Source organism: Xiphias gladius, chromosome 14 (assembly GCF_016859285.1).
Source record: "Xiphias gladius isolate SHS-SW01 ecotype Sanya breed wild chromosome 14, ASM1685928v1, whole genome shotgun sequence".
Lineage (NCBI taxonomy): Eukaryota > Metazoa > Chordata > Actinopteri > Istiophoriformes > Xiphiidae > Xiphias > Xiphias gladius.
This window is the reverse complement of record NC_053413.1, coordinates 20,910,519-20,932,797: the sequence shown is the minus strand read 5'-3', so window position 1 is coordinate 20,932,797 and position 22,279 is coordinate 20,910,519. Positions and strand designations below refer to the sequence as shown.

The 22,279-nt window shown below is 41.7% G+C and overlaps 2 protein-coding genes across 10 annotated transcripts in view; one reads left to right on the top strand and one right to left on the bottom strand.

Moving 5' to 3' along the window:
• LOC120798656 (guanine nucleotide exchange factor VAV3-like) overlaps nucleotides 1–10,303 on the bottom strand; it is a 57,569-nt gene extending 47,266 nt beyond the window's left edge. For all 8 annotated transcript variants that reach the window (XR_005708731.1, XR_005708733.1, XR_005708732.1 and 5 more), the window contains exons 1-3: nucleotides 9,977–10,303; nucleotides 6,042–6,158; nucleotides 318–376 (exon numbers count right to left, since the gene is read on the bottom strand). Coding sequence is in view for 5 of the 8 variants with exons in the window: in XM_040143110.1 (XP_039999044.1) it covers nucleotides 318–376; nucleotides 6,042–6,158; nucleotides 9,977–10,180 (380 nt within the window). In the remaining 3 variants the exon portion in view is untranslated. The remainder of the gene's footprint in view (nucleotides 1–317; nucleotides 377–6,041; nucleotides 6,159–9,976) is intronic.
• A 2,503-nt stretch (nucleotides 10,304–12,806) lies between these two features.
• dcaf8 (DDB1 and CUL4 associated factor 8) lies at nucleotides 12,807–21,422 on the top strand. Of its 2 annotated transcripts, none has more exons than XM_040143243.1 (13): nucleotides 12,807–13,039; nucleotides 13,584–13,655; nucleotides 13,769–13,864; nucleotides 14,193–14,833; nucleotides 15,298–15,438; nucleotides 15,590–15,684; nucleotides 16,097–16,207; nucleotides 16,359–16,489; nucleotides 17,083–17,190; nucleotides 17,350–17,480; nucleotides 17,689–17,808; nucleotides 18,381–18,497; nucleotides 19,194–21,422. In XM_040143243.1, exons 2-13 carry the CDS (start codon nucleotides 13,619–13,621, stop codon nucleotides 19,299–19,301), a joined length of 1,836 nt encoding a protein of 611 aa, XP_039999177.1. In that variant the 5' UTR covers nucleotides 12,807–13,039; nucleotides 13,584–13,618; the 3' UTR covers nucleotides 19,302–21,422. The 2 variants fall into 2 exon arrangements, with proteins under 2 accessions (XP_039999177.1, XP_039999178.1); XM_040143244.1 differs by lacking the exon at nucleotides 12,807–13,039 and adding an exon at nucleotides 13,076–13,354.
• Nucleotides 21,423–22,279: the final 857 nt, after the last annotated feature.

Genomic DNA, 22,279 nt, shown 5'->3' with positions numbered 1-22,279 from the left:
ACGAAACCATTGATGAACGACTTAGGGCAAGAAACTAATTTATGATATATTAAAATACATAAAAAAAATCTGTGGCAGCCAAACAGAAAGGGGCACAGACTGGTTTCAACTGGAGTGGAATAATAAACAGATTTACCCATGCAGCTTTAAAAAAAACAGCAAGTGGGGCCACATGCCTAATTTTACTGAGACGGAGATCTGCAACTCCCCTATTCTTCAGTGGTTGCCGAAAAAACATGTCCAGTAATAAGGTACAACACCTGATAAAATTAGTTCGTCCAAGTCTGTTTGTGTGTCTCTAACACTCAGTGACTTACTTGAATCCTGCTTGCTGTGCAATTGTTGTGTGGGAGAGCTTGGATAGAGTGTCCATAACCTGTTGAAACAAAGGTGTGTCAATTCATGTTTATGAATGGCTCAGAAAGAGAGACGGAGAGAAAGGTAGAGGAGACAGACAGAATGTGAGAGAGACAGAGACAGAGAGAGGGGGAGGCTTGCTAGGCTAATGCCATAGTTATTGTTATTACCAGTTTCCAACTTGTAATTACTGTTCCCATCAACATTTAGGACGTAATTAACAGCTGCGGAGCACATATTTTTCTCCAAGCCCAGATATAGACTGCCCGAAAACCAAACAAAACATGGATGCCTGTCATTAGCCAAATTGTTCTTTAGAGTGATTAAAATTTAGGATTTAATGGATAAAGTGTTTTCACTGCTCAGTACTTTTATTGAGTTGTTCGATGCTCACAATTCATAAACATGGAAATGTTATCCATGAGAACGGCGTAAGCCATTGTAACCACTTGAAAATGCACAAGCAACAACTGCAATCATCTTAGAAAATGCATTGAAAACCATATTTGCCACGTAGTAACAACTTAATAAAAACAAAGCAACCAACTAGCTATCGCTTATCAGCTATTCCAACCAACCACTTATTGACGCCATCGTACCCACCCCGAAGGCCATAGAAGCCATGTAGCAACAACCAATAAACACACTAGGAACAACACATTAGCAATGACTTAGCAACCACCTAGATACCACATTTGTAACTACCTAGCATTCATCTGCTACACACCCCAACACTTAGCAGTGTCCCAACAGGCAGCAACACATTAGCTACAACTATGAAAATACTGAGGGGCACCCTCGTAGCTCAGTGGTTAAAATACCGACCGTGACCTGCAACGTCCTCGGGTCAAAACCAGCCAAGGACCTTTGTTGTCTATCTGTCTCCCTGATTTCGTGTCCTCGCTCTACTACTGCCATCTTATAACGACACAAAAAATAATAGAGAGAGAGATAATGCAGAGCAGTGGCTAATGTGTGCAAAACAAGCTAGCAACAACAGATTCATTTAACTCCCACAGCTGCAAAGAACATTAATAATACATCAAGTTGCACCAAACAAGTTTTGCATCATAATTGCTACGTAGCCAATAATGAATTCTTGATCACAACTTTGTGTTTATCGCATTATTTACTGCATTTTCTTCACTGACTTTGCTTTGGTAGAGGAGCCTGCTTGCTATTGTCGGGTGCATATATAATCAACAGAGCACTGACAAAAATCTAATGAACACATTATTGTGTTTTGGGGACCTAAAAAAGACCATTCTTGGCTGGATTTCAACTTGCTGTGTGTTTGGTGTTAAAATCAGATTATATAAGCTTTAACTTTTTGGATAGCAAAATGACTGACCTCCGCAGAGTGACAGACATTAACATTTGATTCATGACATTGTTTTAAGACTTTTCTTTTTAGTCTTTTTTTTTTTTTTTTTTCATGGTGGGGATTTAAAATACCCTTTGTAAGTAGTGGCTAACCACAGCAGGTGGACATCAGTGCAGCTTGTGGGGTCGCTTCTTAAGTCACATGTGTCTTAAACTGAGTGTCAGATCATCAGACTTTTAACAGTCTAAAAGTTTTAAAAGTTCATTACACAAAGTAAACAAATGTTTGACTTTTCCAGCATATTTGTATCGATTTTTTCCTTCTCCCTTGAAGAACTGATATTCTACTATTTCTTCTTCAGTTATTATATAGTTATCATATTTTACAATAATATAATCACTACACTTGAAAAAAAAAAGTCCTGCACACATCAGCCTAAACTATCTTATTTTTAATCAGTTGTAACAGGTGTGATGTGTGCAGTAAAATGAAATTTACACTGATGATAACAAAGTTTTTGCAAAAAACACCACAGGAATCAAATCATTTTTCTCTTAGTACGTATGTTAATGTTCTCAAATCAAAAGTAATGGGTTTTATAATTTACAGCAATTCCAGGATTTTCTTACGGCTGCAAGTACATAACACTGCATTGCAAACAAGCAAAATAATCTCACTTCAAAGGCAGATTTTTCTTTTTGTGTCAGGAAAGACACAAAAAGAAACTGCCATAAATAACTCGTAAAATATGCAGAGGCTTTATGCACTTTTAAAGCTGGTGTCTCACACTACAAACAGGATTTTTTTCATGTCACAAGACACCTGGGTTCTGTCAAAGCCACAGCACTCATTCACACAGGAAGAGGAGCTAAAGTGCGAATAGACAGGCTGTTAAAACTAAACCCATCTACTAACTTTTTCAATCATGCCTGTAAATCCAAATCCGACTTTGCAGTGTTGTTACTAGAAACCTCTTCATACCAGAAACTATATAGTGAACAAGTTAACTGGCAGATGAATTGCTGTTCTCTGCTAATCTGGGATTTTTTTTTTTTTTTTTTTTTTTAGATCAAAGCATGAAATTATTCAATTTGCTATGTTTGTAATGACACACAAAACACACATTGCACAGTCTTTTTAATGCCAACATCATGGTCTTTTACTGTGTCTCCTAGAGCATCTGTTTACTGTGAGAGCTGTCAGTATTGTATGCCCCAATGTCAGCTAGTTGATTACAACATCCTGTGGTTCATCTGTTTGCTCAGGCCTTGGTGAAGGAACATTGAGGATTATTATAGCACAGTTTTCATTTGCTGAAATTCAAATCAGTTCTCTTCTCCCGTTTCATTTGTGTTTAGCAGACTTCAGACGCATCAGTGTTCGGGTAATGTACAGATCTGTTCATCAGACTTCACCCCCACCATCACACCAACACAGACACTCACGCAAACTCAGTGTCTGATGCAGAGAGGTGAGACCTTCATGACCGTTTCCTGAAGACCATTCTGTCTCTGTGTCTTTCTGTTTGTCTGCTGGTCTCTCGTTATTGTTGTTGTTCATGATTATTTAAATTAATAAATAAGACAACAAATGGTTTGCACACTACTACAAAACATGCATACACACATTACTATACAACACACAGAATACTATATTATACAACTACATTACTCTAATAGTGAGTACACACTGCAATAAAAGAAAAGAATACTGTAGGGTAAGTTGAGATATATGCGGTAGTTCTGATATTTTGAAAAGAACCCGGGATAGAACTAAAAGGGCTTCCTCGCTGGGGGCATTTACTCTTAGTATAGTTTTCACTGACACTAACCAGAGTTATGGCACCCAAAAAGGGGGTAGCTATAGGGTGTTGATGAATTATGAATTAAAAGTCTATAACCCCCGACATTTCAGAAGGTCTTTCCCCACCTGTAAGTGCAATGATGGTGCCGATTGAACAGACAACAATACTCTCTGCATGCAGACAGTTTTTCCAAGTCTGTTCAAGGAATGGTTTAGAGTTAGATGAGAAGACTGACACTTCTCTCATATCTGGACGCTACAAAGAGAACAAGCTAACTGGCAGCCATAGCCAGCGGGCGATTAGCATAGCTTAGCACAAATACTGGAAACAGGGGAAAACAGCTGGCGAAGAAAGAGTAACAATGGAAACAGAAATGAACACACGACTCCCTGTAAAAGGGAGTAAGAGCGTTTACAAAAATTTTAAACTATTTCTCTAAGAAGGAGAAAAAACAATAGCCACAATAGCCATACAACATAAAATGATATTCTCTGTCCACTTGAATTTAGAACAAGCAAACATTTACTTTTACAGTCAAGAGGTTGATATTATTTCAAGTTAAGGGAAGAAATAAACATGTCATGCTTCATCCCGTTATTGCTCAGACCTCCAGGCTGCTGCATGCAGTCAGCGTGGCTGCCCGGGGTGAGGCCTGTAGTAACCCAGCACACGAATGTAGGTTGGAGAGCTCTCATTAGATATTCAGTGGACTAATGCTCAGTCTACGGGCCGAGTTGGCACAACTCTACCCAAGTGGATTAGACTGACTGAGATTTGAGATGTTCTCTTTTGGATGTGTTCTGGAAAATAAGGAAGAGATTGAGCATTTCTTGTTCAGCCGTACAACCCTTTCTGAAGCCAATCCAGCCCAGTCGCTAAACCTGCAGACACCCATATTTTTAACTAATGATGAAAAAAAAAAAGATTGCAGTGCAATCTTCCCCCTGCGGACGCTTGTTTGTTTGATGGACAACACTTGAACATGACTGAGATTATGCAGCCTGGCTTGGATGTACTGTACATATTTGCAGGCAGCACCTCCCCTGTGGGATTATCAGCGGCCAGATTAACTGGAAGCTTCTTTAGAACATAACACACTGAACTGAAAGAAAAGAGAGTCCGTGTGGGAAACTGCACGCAATATTCTGTAATTTAGATTTAATGAATTATAAAAATAAAGATATTCTGTACAGATTGAAACAAAGAAAATACACTGCGATAGTTGGGAGAAATAATCATTTGTTTCCCCGTGGATAGCCCATAAATACTCTGACAACCCTAAAGGCGTCGTGGCAAAGTTAAGCACCAAATGCACTGAACTAATGTGGAATGTGGGAATAAGGCTGCTCAGAGTGAGTGTGCTTCTTTCAGCAGTCAGTTAAATCAGTCTGCTGTGCTGCGAGTGAAGAGTCCAGTGAGCATCTAAGAGGAGCGCACGACCAACCCACTGACCTGGTTGCACTGTGTGGCTCCCACAACACCACAGCAATAAAAAAAGGAGTCGACCAATCCCCTCAGACGCGCACCGGAAAAAATGCGAGACAGGGCCACGGCTGGACAAAAATTAAATGCTATTAAACTCATACAAACGCACAAGTCATGCCTCCGTCACAGGAAACACACACACCTCGGACTCGCTCTATGTCACAAGGTTTATATCACATAGCAGTGTGCATATGTGACGGATATATTAGTTACATTACATTAACCGTTATACTTCTTTTTTCTAAAATGTTCAGATTCATTGCTGCTAACTGAGCAAACGTGCAAACTCAGTCATGCAATCAACACAGTTTAGTTATTTTCAACTATTTCTAGTTCTCTTCATACAGTTCAATTTACTTTTTACCCCACTATGACATAGAATGCATGGTTTGCAAGAACCTTTAACACAAGCACAGGTACGACCGAGTTTGGATCTCCCCTGGGTGTATGCTGCTCACGTTAATCTCAAGCGCCTTCTGAAAATACTGCAAAAAATGTTTTGTTACATGAAGTCATTTCCATTTTTTAATCACCACTAAATAGGCTAATTGCAGTCACGAAGCTAGACTGTGAACTACTGTGTAGAAAAGGTAGAGTGTTTTTCCTTTTTTGCCATCTTGGGTGAGACGTTTTAGGCTCTTTCGCCTGATGCGTGACCAGCTGCTTTGCAAACTGGAACGCAGCTTTGGTGTTTGTGTCACACATGCCCAAAAGCTGGCCCATTGTTCCCAACAATGTGTCTAATACTCTGAGAAAAACTGCAAACTGAAATATTGATTAGAGACAGCCAGTACAAGCCTCATTATCACTCGGCTGTAGCAGATGTCGAGGATTAGTGGTAGATGAATTCAACGGGCAATGTGGGCCCTCAAATTGATTTCCTTGTGAAACAGCTTGTAAGGGTGCTAGATCCCGAAAAGCTCATAGCCTTGTCATAAATCATTGTGACTAAAGAGGAAGGTGGCTAAAAGAAGAAAAGAAATCAGAACAGAGCAGGAGAAATTTGACCATCGTGCAAGAACGGCATCATATTAGTGACAGGAAAAACATAACGATGGATGCGGCTGTTACCTTTCCGAAGTCTCGAACGTCAAAGAGATCAAAGGCTTCAAATAAGTCGCTCTTCTTTATCCCAAACACATCACAGCAAGACGTCAGGAATGTGCGGATGTTCTTCAAGCACAGGAACTGCACAGAGCAACAAATTACACTCAGTCAATCAATTTATTATCCCTTGTCTCGACAGTATATCGTGCCTTTTTTCGTTCTCCAGAATCATGTTAGGGATAAAATGTTCAATGAATTCTCCATAGTTCTAAAAATAACCATTTACCTAAAAGTTACACACACACACACACACACACACACACACACACACACACACACACACACACACACACACACACACACACACACACACACACACATATATATCTAGCCATGCAAACATTTTAGCTTTTAAACACTACAAATTTGCCTTCTTTGCTTTTTGCTGTCTTTGACGAGGAAAATGAGGTGCGTCTTCACAAATTAATTACCTAAAAGTAGCATTGTTTGACTACTACCACCTTAACCAGACGCCAGGTCCCCTGAACTCTGTGTTCAGGGGACTATTGGCAAAGCAACAGTCATTTTTTTTTTGCAGAGGTGCTGCTGCTGCTGAATGTTTTAAATGTAATTTTTTTTTAACGTTTTGGGCACAACAAATTAAATTCAATTCACCTCCGTCGTATTGGGATTGCAGCAGAAATCTCCAAACCTGCAAGAATAAAACCCTACAACTATCCGCTTATTAAGAGACATGTTTTTATGTAATTTAGGAGAATTAACCAACAACTTTATTCTGTTTTAATGTAAATAGAACTCTGGTACAGTTACATTATTAGCAGAGCTCAGGGAATTTCAAGACACCTTTTTTCTAAAATTGAAGGTGTACCACACACCCCACAAACTGAAAGTGAAAACTGAAAGTTTCACAGTGCGAATTGAAAAAACCACTAACCATGCGTACTCTTGGTGTCACTTCCGACTAGGATCTGTGTCTCAGCAGGAAGAGGGCAGTCGAACAACTTCCATACTGCACAGTTAACGTGAATACTTTTAGGGGGTTAAGGTTCAAGGTTGGGGTCTGGGTCAAGCTCGGGCCACTTCAACTAAAAAATTCACTTACACATATATTGCTGTATAAAAACGTCCAGTCAAGTATCCAAGCAGTAAAACAAACATACCAGCACAATTTGCCCTTTCGAGCACGATATTAAGTGACGATTAAACTGAGGAGCTGAATATGTCATAATTAACAGTATGACAGAGCTGTAACAAGATCCATGAGAACAGATAGGCCCCTTTTTATCAGCTCATCGTTGAGGCGCCTGTAATTACTCCACCGCCCCCTGGGGCACTGTTTGTCTGCGAAGGAAGTGCACAAACATGATGGCTTTGCACCGCCACCGGCCTCATGCCCCTGAATACGGCCACAGCTCTGGTGCAAATTCTCTTGTTCACATCTACTTTTGGGGGTAAAATAGAGCATGTTTTGCTTCACTGGTGAAAAAAACAAAAAACTAAAATAGAGATGTTTCTTGGTATTTTCAAAATTATTGTGTGAAGGATTATTTATCATCTTGTTTGTGGTCATATATGTTGATTGTTAGCAGCATGCATTTAGGGATGGGGAAGCCTCTCTCAAAAGATTTCCTCGGATATCAGTTGTTCTCTTGTTTTCCCGAGGAAAAAATAAAGTAAATAATGTAAGAAAGCTGAGAACATATCGAGTGCCCATTCATTCAGGATCCATACATAAGACGTTTTCTATGAACCCCATGTTTTTTTGTATTTGCACGCACCAAGGCCTAACATACAGGGAGATAAAAATAGTATTTCTGGGTGCCTTTTCATCACAGTCCACTGCTCTCTCGCCCTCCAGTCCATTACCTTCATGCCCTTGTTTCCACTTCCCAAGATCTCAGGTCAGCAGGGCACAATGAAAGGGCCATTTAGAATCTGGCGCAAATGCTTTTCTCAACCGTAGTCAGATGGCCTACAGCTGCAGGCTCCGGCTATCCCTTGTTTGGCACGTTATGCCCTGTGTTTACTTTCACTGTGTGTCAAGACGATAAAAGAAAAGCGGACGTGCGCTGACAAAGCACCTACGGAACACTGCAATTTATAAGACAGAGTGAAACCAAATGTCTGGCTGCAGCGAAGATTTTTTGAGGGCAAAGTTAAGTCTTTTTTGCTAGACGTCTTCATTTATTCATGGCAGTGTGTGGACAGTAAAATTCAATTTAATTTCATCTCTCTAAAACAAACCATGTGAAGTCGAATGGCGAATTATTAGACCTAACTATGTCAAAAATCTTTTGTGTGGGTGCTTCATATATAGCATCCTTTGACCTTAGATTAAAATGCGAGAAAACTGTGCTCTACTTGGAATCAACTGTTTTCTGAGTATGACCAGATAATACATTTGTCACATGCATCATACTTTTTAAAAGTGTGCCTGATAAAGATCTAGTCACCTGCAATGTTTCTTGAAAGAAGTGAGTACAAGTCAGTACACAGGAAGTCTTGTTCTTATAGTGACATATTACAGAAAGCCATGAAAATTGTTAGTGACAATTTTGGTAACAACAGCACATTTCTGTTGGGTCTATTGGCATAAGGAGATGTATTGACGATAAACATTTGTCTCGGTTATATCAAGAAAGATGCTTTTCACGACATTGAGTTGGTATGTTTTAATTTTATTTTAATTTAACCCTTTTAAAAAATCTCTTCTGCAAGATCATCCTGTCCAAGATAGTGATCTGTAGTAGAGAACATAATTCTTCAATAATAATGTGTAGTTTCTGTATGTGTATTATTGTGAGTCTATTAAGGGGCCGAGCGTTCAAACTCAGTCGCAAGGCTGCTGCACAAATAGTCAGAGTTCCCAACTAATGGGTGGATCAAAGTGAGGATTTTATCAGGCCTCTCCAGTGGCAGCAGGAGGAACGATGAGTAAAGAGAGCTCGGTCAAACCTTGGGCCATTCATTTGGGTCTCGCAGGCCGAGGGGCGTTTAGCGCGCCCTCCCGTATTCGAGGGTAGACGTTATAAAGTCACAGAAACAGGGCACAGCAAGTCTGTTTTGGTCAATGATCGTATTCAGAAGAAGCAGACTGGCGAGGACGGGTCCACGTCCAGATAATCCCCAGTCTGAGTCTGACAGGGGTCACTCCGTGGCCTTAATGATTACAGTGACACTTATCAGTTTGAACGAGTGCCAAAGAAAAGAAGATGGCTCTGTGTTTGCAAATTCTGGACTTGGATATATTGATGAGTGTGACAGATGGAAACGTGACCGCAAGCTCGCCTTAAGCTGCAAATCCTGACAATTTACTGGTCTGTTTTGAACTCATGGAATAACCTAAGGGTAAAAAAAAAACCAAAAAAAACCTCCTCCCATACCTATGCATTCGACATGTAAGAACTCTGGACTAAGGCTCCTGGACTCCACTCATTGCTGTTCCCTGAAGTTGCTGCTCCAAAACAGAAAATCTTACAATATGCTAACGTGGCTTCACCTTTCCCCTCTGGTGTGTTTAGAGACATCATGTGGACCGGACATACTGTTTTTTTTTACCTCCCACAGTCTTATTTTTTTTTTTTTTTTTTAAAAGCAGAGCAGCTGCCAACTTGTTGCTTTAGGTCGACCTACCTCATGCATACTATAACACATCTTACAGTCAGTGTTTATAAGCAGCCATGATCTGGCGTTGACATAGGCCAACTGCTTGAACTGTCTCTGGAGCGCCTGTTTATGATCAAATGAACTTAGACTGGCGGGCATCGCCCGCTCTTGACTTCTGACACTACACGTTGTTTTTTTTTTTTTTGCTGTAACGGCGCGTTTCCACGTCCGCCAACACTCATTTTGACGAGCCTCTAAGTCCCGGCATTTCTCCAGTTTCTCCGTCTCTCCGCGAGCTGGTTTGCGCAGAAAAAAAAAAAAGACTAGTGTACCTGTGACATCTGTGGCCGGAGGTTGATCTCCTTCAGGTTGATAGTCTGGGGCCTCAGGTTGTTCAGCAGCTGGCACAGCAGCACCCCGTCCCGCAGGGTTTGCGCCAGATCGAACACCTGCGCCCTGTCCGCAGTCACCCGGTGGTTCGCCGGCAGCACGTTGCAGCTGATCAGCCACATCGCACACTGCCTCCAGTACTCCATGTTGTCGGAGGGAGTGGGGGAGACGGCGGGTTAATGCCACGCGTAAAAACTTCGTCCCGATTTTAGACCAGTGATCGGCATGATGACAGAAGCTGCGCTCGGCGACGTTCGCCGGTCCCTCTGAGCTCCAGCGTCGCCTCTGAGGACGCGGGGCGCCGCTGCAGCTTAAGAGCGCCGCACAGCCGCCAAACCCCCCCTCTGTCCTTGTCAACTTCCCCTTCCTTCTTCTGTGATGTTTCCTCGGAGGTGGTCGCAACTCTCACGTTTGTTTTGTTTTTTTATATCTATATTTCCCACTACTGAAATGACCGGCCACTTTTCACACCTGCAGTGAAGCTACTAATGTTTTTTTGTTTGTTTGTTTTTTTTGTTTGTTTTTATTTATTTATTTATTTTTGGACACACATCAGAAAGGCGTTCAATCAACACCGGGGCCGTAGCTGTGGTGACAGGTATTTCCATTTACACGGCCTGTATCTGCCCACGTTAACCTGATTTCAGGTTGACATAACTTTTAAACAGGAAGCTCCCGTTTAAAGCCGTAAATAAAAAAATAAAAAAAAAAAATAAAAAAATCATCTCACATACGCTATGGACTATTTCACCTATAGGGCTACCACCAATGATGAGTTACATTGTCAATGCATCTGTAGATTATTATTTCAATACAGTTTTATGGATCGTTTAGTCTACCTACCAGCAATTATTTAACAAACGATTTAGGCGATCAAGCGATTGTTGAAGTTGTTAGCAAACTAGTGTCCTCTCAGCCGACCAATCGGTTAGTCGACCGAAAAATTTCAGCACCTATTCCGAGGCACTGTGTGTGCTACAGAGTCCTGCCCCCCCCCCCTCGCAGTCTCCCACTCTCAGCTGACATTCCATGTGGATTATGGAAAAAAGCTTTGACGGGTGACTATAATCTGAGTTGCTTTGTGGGGTGTATCCTGGGAAGCTGTGATCTCTGTGTTTCAGTGTGGTTATGGGTACAACCGGACAGAAAAGAAACGAGGGATACCAGCAGAGGCAGCAGAGAAGGACATCCTCCTGCCATGGGATTTGGTGTAGGTCGCTGTCGGTGAGCCCCAATGGCATAGCCACAGGAAGGAAGCTGAGGGGTCCCGTCATGTTTTACTCTGAGTGAGGGGGAGGGTGGGCAGATGTTTCCTTAGACATTGATCAGGTACGAAAAAAAAAAAGGTAGAAAAGAAAACTTGAAAAGTACTTCAAGTACACCTGTCAATATATTTTGTATTAACAGTGGCGCAAATGATTATGTGTAATGTCAAAGTGGCTGATTGTAATAAAAAAAACAAACAAAAAAAAAAACCCACAGACAATCATCACCTGATCCTGCAATTCCCCTCAGGTCAACCCATCGTTTTAGCATCTTTCAGTTTTGGTTTTACAGCCTGGGACTCTACTGTTTCGGTCCACTCTCACTGCTCCCATCAACCCTGTTTCCAGCTGGAGAAGGAAGCTGGACAAAAAAGACAAAAAAAAAAAAAAAAAAAGTTTTTTAAAGGTACAAATACCACAACACATACAAGAGTGGAAGCACAGACATTTATGGAAATGCTTGACAAATCAAAAAAAAAAACTTTCTGGCCTGAAAAAATATCAAAATCGAATAAAAGGATAGGTTAGGTTTATAGGCAAAAGTACCCAGCTTCCCGGGGCACTGCCAGTGCAGCAGTTACTCTTGCATGTGTTTTCTGTATTTGCATGTTCTTTTTTGTTGTTGTTGCATTTATCGCATTTCTGGATCTGTAGCACGTTTCCCCTCAATGTGTGTCTTTCCTCTCTTGTGTGTCCTTCGCCCTTGGGCGGGGGGGGGTCACCGTGGCAGAGAGCAGAACAGAGCCAAAAGGAGAGCGAATATCGGACTCACATTCAGAGGCCCGGACAGCATTAAGTGAAAGTCTCATATTAATAACAAACAAGCTCCTCGGTATTAAAATGACAGAGACTCTCTGTAATGTAGAAGCATCAAAGACACATGGACGGTAAGATGATCATTTTAGAATCATACAGAGGTATGAATGATCAGGTTGTGTTCTTCATCATATCCTGAGTATGGTTAAAACCCGGATAATACGTAATGCTGTTGATGGCCAGACACAGAACGGAAGTAACATATTTAAATAATAAAGGTTTTATAAAAATTATTATAATTGTAAGAAAATATTCCAATGGAAAAAAATCGGACGTCTCATGGGTGGTAGCTGACGTCGCGTCTGTGGCACCAAAATGGGCAGAAATGGCTCTGGTCAAAATCTACTTAGGTATAATAATCTACTGAAATCTACTAAAAAATATACTTCTACTTAAAATAAATCATCCTTTAACCTCCAAACTCGATGGATATTAACGAATAAGTGCTAAATTACTATCATTATTCTTATTATTGGTGTTGTTTTTATTGTTATAATAATAATTATTATTGTTGTTATTATCAGTATTATTATTATAATTATCATTAATGGTTTTCTAGTTGTTATATTAGTATCAGTATTGGTATTATCCACTGGAAACCTCCGGGAAAAAAAACAAAACCGAACTGAGCACGACACCGGAAAAGGAGCCACGAAAAAAAAAAAAAAAAAAAAAAAAAAAGAAGCTGGACCGTCAAAATATAAACAGAGCAGTCAACCTTGTGTGAACGCAGCTAGCTCGCTCTATGAACTGTGTTTTACAAAAAGCTCTATGCACGCATTCCTAATGTCGTGTGTTTTCCGTCAAAGAAATCCCCGTCGAGGCACTTAGCTCAACTGCTAAGCGGCGAAGTGGAGAAAATAAATCTGCAGTAAAGATTAGGACTAAACTGAGGAGTACGCCTCGTCGGGCCTTCGAACAGAGGTAAGGCTAGCTGTGCTAGTTAGCCACAACAAGCCCTGCTAGCTGCTCGCTCGCATTTCGACGAACAGCTGTTGGGGCTGTCAGGCAGCCCCGGGAGTACTACTTTAGTTTCGATATTTGTTAGCCTCGGAGATGCTAGCTAGCGTTGCCTCACGTTGACGACGGTGCCAGGTAGCCGAGCACGCTTTATTCGCGGAGGGGAGTGCACCGTTAAACATCACAAGGCAAAAAAAAACAGGACACCAGGCGGGCCCGCGAGCCCCAGATAGGAAGCGAGGTGGTTTTGTTTATGTCGGTGCGTGCAGTGGTTGACAGGTAAGACGTTGGCCCGACTGGTGGTTCGGAAGCTACGGAGCTAGCTGGTAACTTGTGCACCACCGCACACGGTGCGGCGTCGGTTGTTGACGGCGGTCCGGCGAGGGCGAGCGACGGTGACTGCTTACTTGTGCATGCGAGTTGTCCAATTCTTAATCTGGGCGCTTGCCAGCTCGGTTAATAAGCGACCATAATATTGTAATTGTGTGTGTGTGTGTGACACTCAAAGGTTCCCCCTCGGGTCGACGCAGGACTAAAGAGACAATGGCTGAGGCTGACGGCAAATCCGCTGCGCTTAACGGTAAAGGATGAGTGCTAGAAAATAACTCCACTGTTTATCAAGGGCATAACTGTGCGAGCTGTCGTGCTCCTTGGCACTGACAGTTAATCACAGCGCATCTTTGGTTTAAGTAGGTGGCTCTGAAGAAAAGGAGCCTGGAGAAGATGAACACAAGGAGGAAGATGCCTTTGGAAGCAAAGAAGGACAAACACAGTCTTCTTCTCAAGATGGTAAGGCCACTCTTCTAACTTCAAAGCTCCTTACAAAGAATCACGCTGCTAACATTGTTTGGTATGGTAGAGACTTTGCTTAATTATATTTAATTATATACAAATTAAAAAATATGCACATATGTTTACTTCTGGGACAGTCTGTTATTCATAACATTGTTGGAGTTGAATTTTCTCTAATTTTTTTTACAGCCCGATGGGACTTAGTATTGATACACTTTACAGTAGAAATTTGAGCAGCAGGTGCAAACCTTCGGCTGAGTGTCCCGATGACACAGTGCTGTATTAACCTTATTCTCCTTGGCTCTGGATTTCCCTATTTCTGTAGCTCCCAAAGAAACAGGAGAGGCATCTGGAGACAAGCCGATGCCAGATGTGAAAGGAGAAACAGGTGCAAACGGAGAGGGAGAGGAGGAAGAGGACACAGACAGCATGGATGGCAGCATCCTCTACTCCCAGACCGAGGATGGTGACAGACAAAGTGAGGGAGGCAGACGAGAGAGGGCCAAGGACAAAGATAGAGGGAAAAGGGCCGCTAGAAAGAGAAATAGACCTGGTGGGGGCACCAGCCACTCCTCCAGCTCAGATGAGGATGACAATGAGGATGAAGAAGAAGAACAGAAAGATGACGAAGACGATGACGAGGCTATGGAGGCATGGTTGGGAGCAGAGCTCCGTGACCTCCGTGGGCCTATATGGAGGGCGGTACCCTCGCTGCGCTCCAGGGAGATCGGAAGGGAGTCGCACCAGTTTGTGAGGCGCGTGTGTGGAGCCCGAGGCCTCGTGCAGAGGCTGGAGCTCCAGGGCCACCTGGAGAAGCACACAGGCTGCGTCAACACTTTGCACTTCAACCCCTCAGGCACACGCCTGGCGTCAGGCAGCGATGACCTGCGAGTGGTGATCTGGGACTGGGCCATCCGTCATGCTGAGCTGGAGTTTGACAGTGGCCACAAGAGCAATGTCTTTCAGGTATGGGAAAACGGCAGGGCTGCAAGTGAGGAGGATTTTCATCAGCCATTCATCTTTCTATTAATTGTTAGTCAGTCAAATATCAGAAAACTAAAAATGTCCATCACTATCGTCCTTTATATTGCATGCCAAAGATATATCAATATGCAGTGTTATTATACGAGAGAAAAGCAGGAAATCAATGCCACAGGAAAAATAAATTTCCTATTTGTGTTTTATAAAATCTTTACCTCTTGAGCAAAGATGCAGATGAACGGAGAGCTAGAGTTGAGTGATGGTAAGAGGAATGAACCAAAAGGGAAAGAAAATTGCAGTGATTATTTCATATTGTCAATAGTAAATTTTAAAACTTGCAAGACAAGAGGGTACAGACACAGATTGAAGTGACTGAGTGAGTGACTAACCACAGTGTATGGTGGTCAGAAACTTAAAATGAGTCTTCGCCCTGCCCTTAATGTACGTAGGCAAAGTTTCTGCCTCACAGCGGAGACTCCACCTTGGCCATGTGTGCCCGAGATGGTCAGATCAGAGTGGCCGAGCTCTCTGCCACGCAGCGCTGCAAGAACACCAAGCGGGTAGCACAGCATAAAGGGGCGGCACACAAGGTGAGTGTTTGTACTGTATGTGCGAATGAAAGTGTTGAGGCGTTTGTGCCATAAATGGCAGCTGTGGTAGATATATCTAAGACTCTGACGGCCTGTTAATGGAGTCCAGTCTCTCATCTGTGTGTGTTTTATCTGCGTATTTTTATTTCAGCTGGCCCTCGAGCCAGATTCGCCCTGCTCCTTTCTGTCTGCCGGAGAGGACGCTGTAGTGTTTGGCATTGACCTGCGTCTAGACCGTCCCGCCAAGTGAGCGATGCCATTAAAGTTTACCCAGTTTAAATGTAGTCGTCCTATAGAAGTGAAAACGATTGTCAAAACTGTATATCTTGTTCAACAGCATAAGTGGGTTACCACTTTACAGTAGCACTGAGGTAAATAACAATTTAGTGAAGCTTATAATTATTTATGTTGAGACAGTCACAGGTCATGATGTAACTGTCGTTTTTTTTTTTTTTTTTAGGCTGTACTATTCACTGTAACTGTTGTTACGCAAATATCCTGTCTTTCAGTCAGTGTTGGTCAGCGTCCAATTCTAAACAAGTTCCTCTCTGACACTTTTCCTGTATTTGCCGTATTAGCCTCTTGATTTTTAAGACTTTTCTGTTTGCCGTAGCTCAAACCCGTCTTTCCTTTGTGTCTCCTTACATTTGTGTGGCAGTAAACTGGTGGTTGTAAAGGAGGGTGATAAAAAAGTTGGGCTGTACACCATCTTCGTCAACCCAGCAAAGACACACCACTTTGCCGTGGGCGGGAGAGATCAGTATGTAAGGTAGGAATCGGCTTCTAGTTTTTTAATGCTACTTATTTTACTGATAACGGAAATGGGATGCAGTTTTAAAAAATGCATCTTGTTGCTAACTGTCCCTTAGATGTTACATCTTAATTCTTTTTTCACTTTCTCTTCTTCTCACTCTCTTCAGGATCTATGACCAGAGGAAGATTAATGAGAATGATAACAATGGTGTACTGAAAAAGTTTTGTCCTTCACACCTGGTATCCAGCGAGTCCAAAACCAACATAACCTGCCTTGTGTACAGTCATGATGGCACAGGTAAATCACCTGCCCAATGAAAACACTTCTTAGAAAAATGTAATGTTTAAAGTGTTCAATCCGTAAAATAGTTATCAGGCATTTCCCCTTCATAAACTCAGCAAAAAAAGAGAGAATTTCCGTAATCCAGTTTCAAATTTATGTTTGAATTCAATTTGATTGTCCTTTCGTAATTTCTCACTCTGTTATGAACGTATTTTAGAAATATTTATTGAGAATAATGGGGCCTGCACTTGACGCTTGCTTGAATTATTGTCTTAAAATGCCAAAGCGTCTGCCCCTCTTAGCCCTGATGTGGCCACAGTGCAATATCAACGACACTCGAATCGAATCAGGTCTACTCTCGCTGAATAAAAAGCATCAGGGTGTCTCATCTTTGCAGATCAAAGGTAAAGTCGGGTTTAGTACCAGTTACAGGAATTTATTTAAGTCAAATTAATTTCTTTTTTTTTTTTTTTTTTTTCTGTGATAAACAAGTTAGCTAAGCTTGTCAGAATCATCTCTACGTTGTAAAAGGACCAGACCATCTTCTTCCTTTATAGCGTTAAAAGAAATGAAGCAAATGACTGTTTGACCCTCTTTGTCTTTTCTAGAGCTCCTGGCCAGTTACAATGATGAGGACATCTACCTGTTTGACTCCAACCACAGCGACGGGGCCGACTATCGCAGGAGATACAAGGGACACCGCAATAATGCAACAGGTATTAAATTTAGTGCCCAGTTACAGCGCTACAGTAATAAATTAGTGACCTTTTGTACCTAGCTACAGTTGTAAAAAATCACACTTATCAGCATCTGGCAGTTGGCTGGACATTATTCTTCCCGTATGATCCTCTCCCATCATCCCCTCTTCCTCCCAGTGAAGGGGGTTAACTTCTATGGGCCATGCAGTGAGTTTGTGGTCAGTGGCAGTGACTGCGGACACATCTACCTATGGGACAAGTATTCTGCACGGATCGTCCAGTTTATGGAGGGAGACAGAGGAGGAGTGGTGAGTCAAAGAGAGAAGTGTATAATATAATGTATATAATATAGAAATATATATTTGTTGGACTCAAATATGACTCGGGAAATACGTATATTTTTCTCAAACGGTAGAGCTGTTGGCTGCTCGGACATTCGCCCCAAGAATATTATGTGTAAAAAAAATTCCCTTCATCTTCATACTTACATCTCAGTCCTACTCTCAACAACCCCAGGTGAACTGTCTGGAGCCTCATCCCCATCTGCCTGGCATGGCCACCAGTGGGCTGGACCACGACATCAAACTATGGGCCCCCACTGCTGAAAGCCCCACAGGACTCAAGGGTCTAAAGGAGGTATTCTGCTCTGTTCTATTTTATTCCTTTTTTTTTTTTCTTTTCTTTCATCCTATGTGTGGTTATGGTAACATTGTACCTACTTCTTTCTAGCAACATAGAGACACAGTGCCATCGTGGCAAACAGCCTCACAACATAGTCCATGTGATATCAGAACACAGGTGGATCAGACAGATATTTATCCCAGTTTTACTTATTTGTATAAACCATTAATTCGTAATCTCTGTTGTTGTTCTGTATTGTATTTTGCTTTCGTGTCTGAATATTTTTTCTGCATAGTTTACTGCCTCATGTTGCAATGCCCTGTACGCTGTTGTAAGGGGTACGTGTGGCGTTACTGCGGTGTCTGTAATCACAAAGGTTAGGATGAGTAAAATATTACCATAACATGGTGTAATGATACAAAACTACAAAAAAAAGAAACCCAGGATGCACAACAAATAGAAAGCTTTGTTATGAGAAGTCCTGGAAAATTAATGGAATTTAGTTTCAGGGGCATGTTTATGGCACATGCACCAGTCTTCATTACCACAGTCACACCTCTAATTAAGGATGTGCTGTGTTTGCCAAGGTGATGAAAAAAAACAAGCGGGAGCGCGATGAAGACAGCGTGCGCCACGGCGACCAGTACGACACCCAGCTGCTGTGGTTCCTGATGAGACACATGAGGAACAGACGGCCCCCGAGGGTGAGCGCTCGAACACCATAACAACCCTAGGAAACATTGATTATGTTTTGGGGTGGGGAGATGAAAAGATGTGGGCAGGCAGGGTCTGACAAAAGGATCCTACTGGTTGCATTACAGGAAATGTAAGCTTGGCCCGATCTAGGGTCTAAAGGTCAGGATATCTACTTCCTGCTGTGCAGTATTGTCCTAATAATGCATCAGAGGGTGAAATAACACAATTTGTTCCAACAGTGGATACAGTTTTCTATGAGATTTACATGATTTTTCAGTTTTTGGTGACCTAAACTTTATTTATTTATTTATTTATTTATTTTATCTGGGGCAGTTTTCCTTTGACCTTTTGTATCATTTAAGGTTATTCACTGGACTTGAAGTGCTGATATTCAATAAAAACTGGAACAATGGGAGTATTGTAAAACTTTTGACCAGTAGCGTATACTAAAATTAAGTTTTGCCAATGTCTTTAGCACTTTCACAATTTAAAAAATGTTGTCACTGAATCTGGCCTGAAGCACATTATTGTTTTTGAACCCGGCATTCATCAAATGCGTTTGATTCAGCAACCCCCAAGATTCTGTAAAAGATGTTGGTAAGATATTTGCATACTGTTTTAGTTAGGAGTACTGTAATCATCAATGCCCAAATGGACTCAGTTTGCCTCTTCTCCGTTTCTCTTCTTCTTTCGTCTTGATCCAGGCCCGCCGTGAGGGTGCAGACCCCGACACAGATGAGTCCTGGAGCTCCCCAGATTCCTCTGATGAAGAGGAAGGAGGCCCAGACCATGTCCAGTGCATGTCCTCCTGAGCCACACACACACACACACACACACACACACACACACACACACACACACACATATACACACTTTATTGCCCTTGAATTGATGCACATAGGCAAGCACTATTGACACACTGGCACACTCAATTACTGACGAGCCACAGACCTGGGGTGTGTTTTTTTTTTTTTTTTTTTTTCTTTGTTTTTTTTCTTCTTCCTTACACAAATACAATCTCACACAGACAAACACGTACATTTACTTTATATGCTGTTGAAGCAGAGTGACAGAAACGCCTGGTTTCCCAGCAGTTACGAGTGTGCACATGGCGACTACAGTCTGCATACACACTTCCAGAATCCTGATTTTTTTTTTTTTGTTGTTTTTTTTTTTTTGAGAATTGTACCAAGAGGTTTAGTGAATGCTTACATCCCTATAAACCACTTGGAGGTCCCTGTTTGTCCATTCATTACGTATATGCTCTGCCTAGGCCCTGAGCTATGTACTGTGCATGTATGGCAACAAGCACCTCCAACTTTAGGCACCCTGTAGTAAGCTATACATCACCAGCACACCCCCCCCTTAGTAACACACCTCTTGCTCTCGGGCTTTCTGTGCTGATGAAGAGGGGTTCAGCAGGGAGGAAGGGCGTAGACTCATTCCCTCAAACCATAACCAAAATGTGACTTCCTTTTAACATTTGAACTTAAGAGACGGAAACCCCAGTGCCCCTCACTTCATCGCCCCAGCTTCATACTGATTTCTGGCCCTGAGCTTGAGCAGTTAGTTGCATTTGTTACCGATTTGCTGCCAGAGGACTACTAAATCTCCACATGCTGCATCACTCTACATGCTGCCCTCAGCTACTCCCTTCCCTCCTCTTTCCATCCCACCCCCCACTACTGAGTGCACTTTGAATCAGGGATGCTTTAGTTTGAGACACAGACAAAACATGCACTGAGTGTGTATTTTTTTGGTGGAAGAGCTGTTGTCTTGTCATGTATCTCATTGGAAAACCCAAGGTGAAGTTTAGTTTATTTGTTTTGTTTCTTTGAGCGGGGGGATATTTTGCACTTAGGCGTTTCTTGACTTGAGGAAGAGCAGGTTTCCTTTTGCTTCCACCAGCCTTTCCTCCTCCTCCTCCTCCCTCTTCTCCTGGCGTCACTCTCCATCCTGACACCCATCTTTTGACAGGAAATCTTCAGTTCATCTTGCTCAGTGAACATGAAACTGGAGAACAGATGGTGTTCAGCATTTGCATGGGAAATAAGGACTGATTTTGGGCTCTATTGGGGAACTGTGTAACTTTATAGAGACGGAGCCGACCTGGATCAATCGCAATTGAAACACTGCCTATGAGCCAGTCGAGCCTGTAGTAATAAAGGACTCCACTTGTTCATGTGGTTCTTAAAAATGGTTTTGTTATGCTAGATCCAATCCAACCAATTGCTGAGTGACATTTTTCAGACAGACAGATGAACCAGGTCGGGCGTTTGCAACCAGCACACCACTTGTGAGGAGTCTTGTGTCTGTGCTGTATTAACATTGGCTCAGAGAGGAGGACGGGTCGGCAGGGTCAATATGCTTGCCAGTCATTCGTTGTGTGAGAGCGATAAAGTCCAGCTTTTCTCATTTTCTATGAGAACTCTAGTTAGTTGAATTTATATGTGTATATATATAAATATATATTAAAACTGTAAAAAAAAAAACAAAAAAAACAACTTTAGCAAATGCTATTTGACTTCAAAAAAAGAAAAAAAAAGATGTTGAAACATTTGATTGGTATTGATGCAGAGGTTTATATTCTATATGAGGACAAAGTACTTTTAAACTCCAGAGAAAACAAAAGACTTGAGGCACAATTTTTCCTTTTATTAATGACATCCCTCTGTTAAGAAAAGAATCGCTGTCATTTCAAGTATTAAAGTTTTGATTCTCCTTCTTGTTCAAAAAAAAAAACAGTATTTTCTTTCTATATCTTAATCCATCATTTGAGACAGTTATATTCCGAATTTTCCCACTGGCTATTTTTGGCATCTTGTATACATAAGAAGGCTTTTGATGGACAATTTTTCTTTCCACCACTGCCTAATATTGCATTCTGCCAGTTCAGTTGGAAGTATGTATAATTCATGCAATAAACAAAAAGACAGTGATACGGTTTTCATTTTATGGTCTCATTCTTTGTTGCATTTGTTTACTGTTGTACGCGGCCCAATATACGCCCAGCGTTGCCATCCATGGGCTGTTGAAGTCCCAAGGTGGCAGCGTTAATTCCAGAAAATTAATTCCTGAAAAATTGTCTGACCTGCCGCCGTCATACGCTATCATATCAAAAGTGGATACTGAATATTTAAGACCCATTGTTTGATAACCAACATGGTCCTGAATTACAGTTTAACTCTAATCCCACAGCGTTACGACAATACAGTACACCTCCAATTTCAATATCTCAGGATGAACATTAGGGCTTTGTGGTAGATTTTTACTAACAATGGATTGTAGCGGGCATCTCCTAAATAACTCCTTTGCACGGACTATGCTTGCTTTACAGTTATTTTTTCTATAGGATATTATGTCTTATTTCAAAAATTTAAATCAAAACATAATTTGTATGCCCAGCTGTTTGTTTTTGATTCAGCAGACATTTTGACATGTCACAGTAATTATGGCCGAATTCTGTCTGGCTGCTTCACTCTCACTCACACTTTGATCCAACACAGCCGGACTCGTAAAGCCAAAAATCGAGACGTTGTTAAAGTCATTAGTAACATCTATGCTGTTCCTACAATGACAAGTCAAAATGTCTGCTGTGAAAAACATCCGTGGTATTAATGGATGTTTTGAGCAAACTCGCTTCCTTGTCCAAAATGTCTGTTGTCCATCTGATCATCTGGTGTTTTGGGGGATGCCTGTTTGAGGACTCAGTACCCAGATAAGCATAGTGGAGCTGAGGACATCGATTCATTGTGATTTCAAAACATTTTAAAACCTTTTTTGAAATCAG